Raw genomic sequence first — 10,657 nt, 5'->3', positions numbered from 1 at the left:
GTCTCATTTGCCCGGTAATTCCACTAGCTACGGCGCCCTTCAGACCGAAACACAGTAATGCTTACACATTACTGCTTCACGGCAGAAATAGGCGCCGAATTAATATTTTTGTAATAACAGGCATATTAATCCTTTTAATTTTGGAAGTTATACTTCTTCTGGCGCGTTTGGGACCAAATGAGAGTTATTTAGATATTTTTTGTCACCCTCTAGTATAACGCGAAGTTTTTTCTATATTTATGGTATTTAGCAAGTGACACTGTTAATATAATTAGAAGAACAGGTAACTATGTCGTTAGGCGCTAGATCACTACAGAGTTTAGTATTAGAAATAGTTTTAACTTTTTATGCTGCAGCCATATTGTTGCGATAAGGCGAAGAAATACGTTAATACATGTCGCGGTACGCCTGGACAGCATTTGACGACCTATATAGGCCAGTTAGCGACCCTGCCTACTGAGCTAGAGTTCCCCGGTTCGAATCCCGGCAGGTGCAAACATTTATTCTTATAAATTCTTATGAATATGGATATTTGCTTATATAATGTATATTTAAGTATGTATATTGTATTAAATATATGTCTAGTTTGCGGCAAGACAATTTATGTAATAGTGTGTCAATGTTATTAATATTAAATGTTTTGGAATTATCTTTGACGACTTACGTGCGTACGCAAGTAAACACACGTTTTTTATATCAATAAAAATATTTTCCTATTTAAATATTAATATCATATTAGGCCATAGTAAATTAATAATGTCACACGATAAAAATATAGAGTTGAATATAGGCAACCATTTAAAAAGCTAGGCATAGGCCTAGCTTTTTAAATTACTCTATAGTTGAAAAACTCAATAATCCCGTTTTAGGTACTGTTATTAGTTTAAATTATCTTATATTAGAATACTAAAGCGCGCTCGCTGCTACTAAAGGTCAAAAGATAACCTTTAATTCTTCCATTTACTTTATAAAGCAATCAAACATATCCCTAGATTAGTGTTAATGAGTGTAAAGCCCACATACTCGCTGATAACAGACCTATTGGTGTAGCTACTGTTTTGGCGAAAAGACGCCGTGTTCTAACACGGACGTCTGCGTGACGTCACTACGATGGCAATAAAAACTTTTTATTGGTGATTGACCTGACGTCATCAAGATGGCCACCGGTCCCATTATCAACACGCGAATTATTACAGTTGATCACGATACAGCCGCTCGATATGATTTTAATAGCTTATAATCTTTGTTTAACAATACTAAAGACATACACAATAGCTAAGAAATCGAGACCAAAAAGTGTCCGAGCTTTGTTGCATACAAGTATTAGAGTACTTTATATTAGTAGCGTTAAAAGATGCACTCTATTTTAGACTCTATATCTTGAACATTAAAGTGCAATCTCGTGCGCGCGCACGCGTCATTGCAAGTCCATTACTATTCCTACTTCAGTTACGTACACGAGAGAAATTGTATCATACGTAAATGGTTATAATATATAATATTACTAAGGTCGAGAATATCTATTTCTTCGTTGTATCAGCGCAGCTCGTACGTGCATCATGTTTCTGAAAAAAAAAAATGTTTTTTAATCTAACGATACAGCTTTCCAAACCGAAGCCCCTTAAGGAGTTCCCCAAGGGTGTATGTTATGACCTAAACTGTTTCTTCTGCATATCAATGACGTCATGTTGGATGACTCTAACATTCATCGGGTTTCTTTTAGAGCCCATGCAGAGAGAGCGGCCAGAGTTATGCTTTCTAGTGACAGTTGACCGCTCAAGAGTTCCAACAGCCAAGTGGCAATCAAATCTTCGCACTCTAGTGTCGCCTTTGCACGAGCATAATGTCCCTAGAATGCTCTTACGATGGAGAATGTCTATTTTATTGGGTTCACCCAATAAACAAAACGCGAGAAGAACGAGGCGAATTTTGCAGTATTTTTCATGCATTACTTATAAATTAACAATGGGTCTATGTTTACTTTCGCATGTCAATAGGTTACATGACTTAAATCACACAAATAAAATTTGGAAACAAAATTTATGAACGATGCGGGATTCAAACCCGCTACCTCTCGCGTTCGTTGATAAATCTTGTAGCTCTTGTTCAACTCTCACGTTGTGGCTTCATCTACATGATCTATTTTGTAGTTGATAACCTGCTCAACGCCAATATCTGCATATTAGGAAATTTACTTGAGATGTCGCTCTTTCAAATCTAAGCAATTTGGTCGCGAGTTCGAGTCCCGCATCATTCATGAATTTTATTTTCAAATTTTACTTGTGTTATTAATCCCAGAAGTGAAGGTTATCACTTTTAAAAAAGCAACAAAATTGTTTAGATCTAAGTATTAGTTTTTCTGTATTTGCAACCTCAGACATCGAGGCGTTCTGACGTACTTTGTCTATGGGAAAAGTACTCTGGAACGCGACGTTCCGATTAGACCGCCGCGTTGTGACCGCCAGCTAAGTCCTAAGTCCACACTGCTGTGTGGGTTTTTGTTAGGACTCAGCACATTATAAAGAACGCAGAACTCTGAATTCGGAACTCTAGACCGTTCTCCGTCTGCGCAAGCACTTAGAAAATTTCGACTTTCGAAAATTCGGCCTCTCATGGAGTACTTGTTCTCACCTCTGGGCGGGTGCTCCCCCGTACCAGCTTCTTCCATTTGACCGCAAACAACGAAGAGCGGCACCAATTATCGGTGATCAAGTCATCTCCGATCGGCTTGAATTTTTGGCGTTGCGTAGAGATGTGGGTTCTCTCTGCATTGTCTACCGCATTTATCACAGGAAGTGTTCAGAGGAGCCATTCGGGTTGATTCCAGCGGCTGAATTCCACCATCAGACATTATGTCAAAATGAAAAATACCACCCGCCTCACGTTGACGTCTGGTATTCCACAATCACGCGTTTACAATAAATTTTTGCCACGGACAGCCACTTTGTGAAATCAATAACTGTCTGCTGTTTTCCCGAAGCGATACGACTTAGGGACCTTAAAGGCCTTAAATCTCTTGACTTCTCCTGTTGTTGCGGATGTCCATGAGCGTTTGCCTCACTACTCCCATCTCGTGAGCTTCTTGTCAGATTGCCTCCTCTTATATATATATAAAACGTGAGTGCTTTCACGGAATGCATTAAAATAAACTTTGTTATTGTCATGTCAACCAAACTATGAAGTAAAATTCATTAGGCGGTACGAGCTGGGCACGATCAAAAGCATGTATCAAACAGCCCGCAAAGGTCTTGTGATCATTTGGTGAAGCACGGTGCCCTTTTTAGACTAGAATGAAGTACATGAAGTGCAAAATACGTACATGCTAGGGCTCCTGAGAGGAACAGTATATGGTCGATGGCCGAAGTGGAACTGTAACAAAAGATAATAATACTTTACTTTAATATGTTTGCAAATACATAATAAATTTTCCTCACTGCACTGTTAATTATAGGCAAGATATTTTTTTTATGATACGCCCTGCCCATTACAATGCAGAATTTTTGGGTTTTTCAAGCATCCTGAAATAAGTCTTATCTGCCCAGTAGTTTCACTAGCTACGGCACCCTTGAGATCGAAACACAATAATGCTTACACATTACGCTTCACGGCAGAAAAAGGCGCCGTTCTGGTACCTATAATCTAGCCAGCGTCCTGTGCAAAGAAGCTTTCCCAGCTACTGCCACACGCAGTGACAACCTAAGCAGTGGTAGTTACTATGTAGCTGTCCGGATGTGAGGTCAACAGAAAGTCAAACAGTGTATAATTTTCCACGTCTGGGTTTCGCAAATATTGAAAAGATAATGACTTGAAAGAGCGCAAAAAAATGCTGGGAGAGTTTCTTGCGCCGCTTCTTCTCTCTCAGAGCGCCATTTGTATCCGAAGCGGTAGTAGTATATAGTATATTAGAAATAACATCAAAAATAATTCTAAAGGAATAAATTTTAAGAATATAAATGCCTTTAATGCGACTAAGACTAGTTGTGTCAGAGCGTATGTTAGAGCGAATTTGTGAACAGCCAATCAGCGTGGTGGGCGTTGAAATCAACTGGTATCTTCCACTAAAAAGTTTTTTCTGGTAAAATAATTGAACTGGTCGTACTTGTGTATCTCTCTGATTCCACACAGTCAGGGTCTGGCGGTGGTTCTCGAGACGCCGGTTCATCTCCCGGCAGGCAAGTCTCCACCATCGCCTCCAGACAGTTCACAAACAACTCGCTGCTTTCCGCCGTGCACTGATTCTGCAATGTCACACAACAATAATGGGCTTATGGGCATAACCTTCGACTAAAAAGAACTAAACCAAAAAATATATTATATTAAAGACCTTTATTACACCTTTGATGCCCATACAAAGACTTGGCGGTTTTTAGGGTTCCATACCTCAAAAGGAAAACACCCTCATAGGATCAATTTGTTATGTTTTTAAAGTGATAACCCTCACTTCTAGGATATTAATACAAAATTAAAATTTGAAAAACAAAATCTTATGAACGAAGCAGGCCTCGGACCCACGACCTCTCGCGTTCCTTGCGAGTGCACTGCCAACTGAGCTTACCGTTCGAGTGACGTATCGTCATAAAATCTTGTATTGAGTTCTGGATCGATCATAAAAAAAATTGTTTTCAAATTTTATTTGCTCTTAGGATCACTTTGTTCTCTATCCGTCCGTCCATACGTGTGTCGTTTTTTATCATAAGGCACGAGACGAACCGGACGTTGTTGAGTTAAGATGTTAAGTCTCATTTGCCCAGTAATTTCACTAGCTACGGCGCCCTTCAGACTGAAACTCAGTAATGCTTACACATTACTGCTTCACGGCAAAATAAGGCGTCGTTGTAGTACACATAATCTAGCCGGCATTCTGTGCAAAGGAGTAACTGGTAAAATGCACTGAGTCGCCTGTTACAACACCCTTGGGCCTGGGACTTCCCAATTCTTTTTATGCCCTTAGCTTTCTTCCACGTACTACTAAGCTGTGAAACGAGCTTCCTTGTGCGGTGTTTCCGGGACGATATGACATGGGTACCTTCAAAAAAAGCGCGTACACCATCCTTAAAGGCCGGCAACGCTCTTGTGATTCCTCTGGTGTTGCAAGAGAATGTGGGCGGCGGTGATCACTTAACACCATGACCCGTACGCTCGTTCACTATTCCATAAAACACAAAAAATGCCCCGGGGAAGCACAGGGCAATAATCAATTTTGATTTTTCAATGTTTGCGTTAGTTAGTGGATTTATATACAAAATACTGAGGGGCTACAAGAAATACAAGAGTAATGAAAGGTCACCTTGGTGAAGGGTCCGGCAAACCTCCACAGGCCGCCAAAACCGCAGCTCTGCATGTAGTGTAGCTGCTGTTGGCTGGCGTCTTCTGAAGCTATCATATTCTGTGAACAGACGGTCTTAGGTAAACTTCCACCTTAATAATTAAGAATACGTCTAGATATACCCCTTATTCATAATGGTCCGCTAACTTTAAACAGCCGCTAAGGAGTGTTTTTTTCTCATTCTGAATTTGGTCAATAGAAGAAGACAGAGTGAGAATTAGCAATGCTTTAAGGTTAGCAGACTATTATGAATAAGGGGGTTAGACTCTTGCTGTTTGGCAATGCATGACAACAGGCCAGGTTTATTACTTTAGTGTGCATGCCAGCTACGTCTTAGGCTGAGAGCTAGATTCAATAGAGCGTACTTACACTTTGCTTAGACTTTACTTGCGTAAAACTCAGCTGAGTGTAAGCTTAGCATTTTATTAACGAATGTAAAAATATAATAACTTTAAAAATCATAAAGCAGAGTTTCTGGTAACATGATCATCCTGCCACCACAAGTAGCGCCCGTTCACGAGCATGGGCCAGCCATCGCCTCCCTCCACCATATTTTAGGGAAGGGAACGACCCATCCCACGTCGCCGCCACGGCAGTGACATCTAAGCGAGCACGATGAAGCCTGTCACGAGTCAGATGTGGTCGTTGCCTGTATAATAAAATCTATTTAAACAAAATACTTTTAATAGGATTAAAACGCGAGTAATTTGTAACTGTATTTTTACATTATTTAACCAGGATTGCAGAGTTCTGCAAAGAGCACGAACGTAACCTTATTTATGTAAATTAATGATAATATGTAACTGTTAGTTACAGCCATTTTAATCCTTTATAAAGTATTTTATTTAAATAAATTTGCAACACTTGCGTTGATCAGAGAAAATATTAAATGAATAAATGTTAGATATTTGCATCACTTACTAGAAGTCAGAATTTACCACCAATCCGAAAAAAAACATCAGATACGAGAAGAACGGGCGCGACAAGCTTAGTAGGCTATTTTTAAAAATAAAAATTCATTACAGAAAACATTTAATGAAAAGCCTTCAGGCTTACAAGCGTCCTATATCCAAATTATTGGTTATAGTCATTTATACCTTTAACACATTGGGGTACAATATACAACTAGAATCATAATCACCCTCAAAAATAGTCTGAAGTAAAACTCTTCCTATGGGTCTATTACGCAGTGTTTTCGTTCAGTTTTTTGTCGACCGCGCTTTGAATACAACGCCACGCAATGACGAAGTGTTCAGTGAAAATCTGTCCGAATAACAGTATATACAAACTTAAAAAGGATGGAGAGACTTATTTCCGGTAAGTGTCCCTTTAAATTAACAAAAATTGTAATTGTAACTACCTTGACATTTTTCATTTTGCTAAATAATTATATTTTAATTACTGAAATAATTTGCATAAAAACTTCCGCATAATGTCGAGTTTCTACTGCAATATATATACGAAAAAAATTGCGCGGTGTGTCAAGGGTCGACGAGAGAGTTGGCATAACTTAAATTCTAGCGACAATAGTTAAAAAATTTTGAGAATAATTGCAAAATCAGACCTGAATGATGCACTGGACCGCACTCAGTATGACCTGGTCACTGCAGTGCATCAACACGTGGTTGATCTTCATGTCTAACAGGCTGTGGCTGTGGAACGAAACAGAAATGATCAAAAATATTTCGTCGCGCTTTACGACCACAATGCATTGCTTTCATTGGCCAATTCACAATAAGGCCACAATGTTTTGTGGCCTTGTGGTTTTGATAGTCAAATCAATGCGTATTTTAATAATAGCAGCGTGTTTCGGATACATTACGTTATGAGCTCTTTTTTCACTTAACGAACAACGTACCTTGAAAAACAACGTATACGAAAGAGAATGATAACATTACGTTGTTAAAATACGTTAGTTATTTTATTTTTAAGTTATATCGCTCACTTCTGGGATTAAATATACAAATTAACACATTAAATATACAAACTTCTATAAACATACACTACCTGTAGATGGAGTGACAACCTAAGAGTGAACAAGACCAAGATTTACGATCGATGCGTCTTTTGGACAGTTGGTTCAGCTGGTAAGGTTCGCTTGGACGGAACCCCAGAGGCGCGGGTACGAGTCCCGTATCGTCCATAAAGTTTTTGGTAGTATGAGGCTTTTTATTTATTAACCCATAAGCAAAATAAATTGTATTGCATTTGCGCGGAGCGTTAGCGTCTATGTGTGACAGTGGTTTAAATTCACTGGCGCCGTTTGCCAGCGTCAGCCCGCGATTCATTACGCACCAAGATTTTTAGCCAACTTCAAAATAGGAGAAGTTTCTCAATTATTTTATGAGGTATTTTTATGTTTGTTACCTCAGAACTTTCGACTGGGTAAACCGATTTTGATAATTCTTTCTTTTTTGAAAGCTGGTTTTTCCTGTGTGGTCCCATTGACAATTGCATCCGTGAGAAAACCATAAGTCTTAAAGTATGTGCGCGACAAATGGACGAAAAACTCAATATCGCGCCAACCGATTTCAATGATTCTTCGTTTTTATTAGAAAGGATATTCTTCAAAAGTAGGTCGTTAAGAGTTAGCTTAGGTTCTTATTATGGGATCCATAACAATGTAACGGAACTCTTCAATTCTTAGGAGCAATTAACGATACTCGGCCGAATCTTTTTTATGCAATCCGGATATTTGAGTCACCTACCGCAACGTCGTTATGGTCAAGTTATTTTCGCAGATGAACATGAAAACTTTACTAAATATTTTGTTTCAGTGTGTATAATCTTATAAGTTTTATATGTGAATGTTTGCGTGTGTGACTGTGTACCACTTTGATTTTTCTTTTTGTTATTATTGTATCTGTGAAACATGTGTAAGAGCGTATCTATATATTTTATATCTTGTATATCTTCCTATATTGTTCAGTTCTTAAGATACATATGTTTTTATTTTCCTTATAATAAATTTGTGGGGATAAAAACAGCATAAACACCCTAGAAATATGCAAAGTTCTTAACACAACAAGCGGAAACGTATTCACAATTTGAAGTATTAAATAGTATCTTACATGACGGGAAATACTCTTGGAAACACAATCGATCCCTCCGCCAAATATTGGTACAGGATTCTAATCTCGTCTTCGTCTGCAACAAATAATATTAAAATATTAAGTTTGTAAACGTAAATAAAAATTTATGAACAGAACACACTGAGCATGCAGAGCTTCTACGGAATTTTAAGAGCGAAAAGGTCCGAGTGGCAGGGCCGGCGGTTGCGCTAATAATCTTGTGTACATCATGTTATTTACATCGATGTTAATGGCGGTAGAATATTATTCCAACATATCGCTGCAGCATATCGGAAACTAGCTTTAAATGCGACACAGAAATGGTGCTCCGTTTTTAGCTGCAACGAGCATGTCTGGGAACTTTGGAGCCTACTTGCTGCCAAGTACTATAACTGTGTTTGATACACAGATAAACCGGTGTTTGATTGTTGATGACCCCTAACTTTTTTGCTCCTTTAGTGATTTTCATTATTATAACACTAGAAATAACGGATTGCTTGTAACTAATTCTAGTAGGCTTCATAAGATACATAATAGCTTTAAGGGTAAATGTATACACTATTATAATAAAGTCCCAGCCACTGTTCAGGCATTATCTATAAATAAATATAAATGTTTTATTAAAAATGGCTCAGTCGTAAATCCTTCTATTCCACGGCTTAAAATCTAAGTGATCCGACAGCCTGGGACTAGATTATAATTATTTTGTGGCATTAGCAATGACAGTACAATATTGTATATTTCATTAGAGAGAGCTCAAAAAAATAATGCTGGGAGAGTTTCTTGCACCGCTTCTTCTCTCTCAGAACGCCATTTGTTACCGAAGCGGTAGTCGTATCTAGTATGTTAGAAATCACATCAAAAAGAATTCTAAAAGAATCAATTTTGAGAAAATAAACCCCTTTTATGCCTTTTACAAGAGATTTGCAGTTTACGACGTTGCAATAGGTTTAACCAAAGGTTCTGATTAAGGAAAGGTGCACTCCATGGTGTGCTAAAACATAATCTAGGGCATACGTTCTGCACTTGTTGCACCAGCTACCGAGTTTTGGCTAGTAACCTCAGACAATATACTGTATTCATATAGTTAAGCTTAGATAGGATTAAGATTTAACCAGCCGTATGCTCAAACATTGCGCTTCTAAGAATGGTTTTAGAGTATATCATCTTCAGCAGGAAGACTTTCACTGCTGGACTAAGGCCTCCCACAAAGATCTCAACGACGATAGCTCCTGCGCTGCTCTCATCCAATGTATTCCGGCGATCTTGACCAGGTCATCGGTCCATCTTGTCAGGCCTACCAACACTCCGGTACGTGGACGCCATTCGAGGCCTTTTCTGCCCCACCGGCCATCTATATCTACGTCGAACTATGTGCCCTGCCCAGTGCCAGTTCAGTTTCGAAATCATTTGGGCTATGTCGGTGACATTGGTTCTCATACGGATCTCCTCATTTCTGATTGGATGTATCAGGTTATATACATAATTTTTAATTTATAAAAGCATCCCCTGAGACATCTCTCTATAAGTAAGACGTAGTATTGTAAACATACTTATAAAATTTGTTTTGTTTGAATCAATTTGTTTTCTGGGTTCAAAAGTGGTTGTAAAAGCATATTTATCGCCACACATACTTACCATTGGATCCAGTTGTGTATTATGGGTAAGATATATAGTTTGACTTACTAGAGGTATACTTGACTAGCGTGGCTAACACAGTAAGCACAAGAGCTTGAGTAGTGAAGTCAGACAGCACTGCAGGGTCCAGCAGACTGTTGCATTCCAACGAGTTCTTGTCTGACGTCGAGTGCTAAAAAATATAAAAAAAATTATAATTCTTGAAAAACCCACGACACGCCACAAATTAGGATATCATCCCCACCATCTGGATGTGTGGCGGTCCTCCACAGTGCGGTTTTCAAGGAGCTTTCTTCCTCGTACTACCAAGCTGTGGAATGAGCTTCCTTGTGCGGTGTTTCCGGGACGATACGACATGGGTACCTTCAAAAAAAGCGCGTACACCTTCCTTAAAGGCCGGCAACGCTCTAGTGATTCCTCTGGTGTTGCAAGAGAATGTGGGCGGCGGCGATCACTTAACACCAGGTGACCCGTACGCTCGTTTGTCCTCCTATTCCATAAGAAAAACCCCAAAAGTTCTGAGAGGCACTGCATATGCGTTCGTCACCTTGAGACATAAGATGTTAAGTCGCATTGCCCAGTAATTTTACTAGCTACGGCGCCCTTCAGATCGAAACACAGT

The 10,657-nt window shown here is 39.0% G+C and overlaps 1 protein-coding gene across 1 annotated transcript in view; it reads right to left on the bottom strand.

Annotated features, from left to right (window-relative positions):
• Positions 1–843: 843 nt before the first annotated feature.
• Positions 844–10,657, bottom strand: part of LOC126974693 (neurofibromin) — a 119,655-nt gene continuing 109,841 nt past the window's right edge. Inside the window, exons 61-67 of the mRNA XM_050822262.1 lie at positions 10,084–10,207; positions 8,398–8,473; positions 6,891–6,978; positions 5,288–5,386; positions 4,100–4,238; positions 3,320–3,369; positions 844–1,565 (exon numbers count right to left, since the gene is read on the bottom strand). Of these exons, the coding sequence (XP_050678219.1) occupies positions 3,323–3,369; positions 4,100–4,238; positions 5,288–5,386; positions 6,891–6,978; positions 8,398–8,473; positions 10,084–10,207 (573 nt within the window). The 3' untranslated portion in view covers positions 844–1,565; positions 3,320–3,322. The remainder of the gene's footprint in view (positions 1,566–3,319; positions 3,370–4,099; positions 4,239–5,287; positions 5,387–6,890; positions 6,979–8,397; positions 8,474–10,083; positions 10,208–10,657) is intronic.

This window comes from Leptidea sinapis, chromosome 33 (assembly GCF_905404315.1).
Source record: "Leptidea sinapis chromosome 33, ilLepSina1.1, whole genome shotgun sequence".
Taxonomy (NCBI): Eukaryota; Metazoa; Arthropoda; class Insecta; order Lepidoptera; family Pieridae; genus Leptidea; species Leptidea sinapis.
Note: the sequence above shows the minus strand (reverse complement) of the source record. Positions and strands in the feature narration are given on the sequence as shown.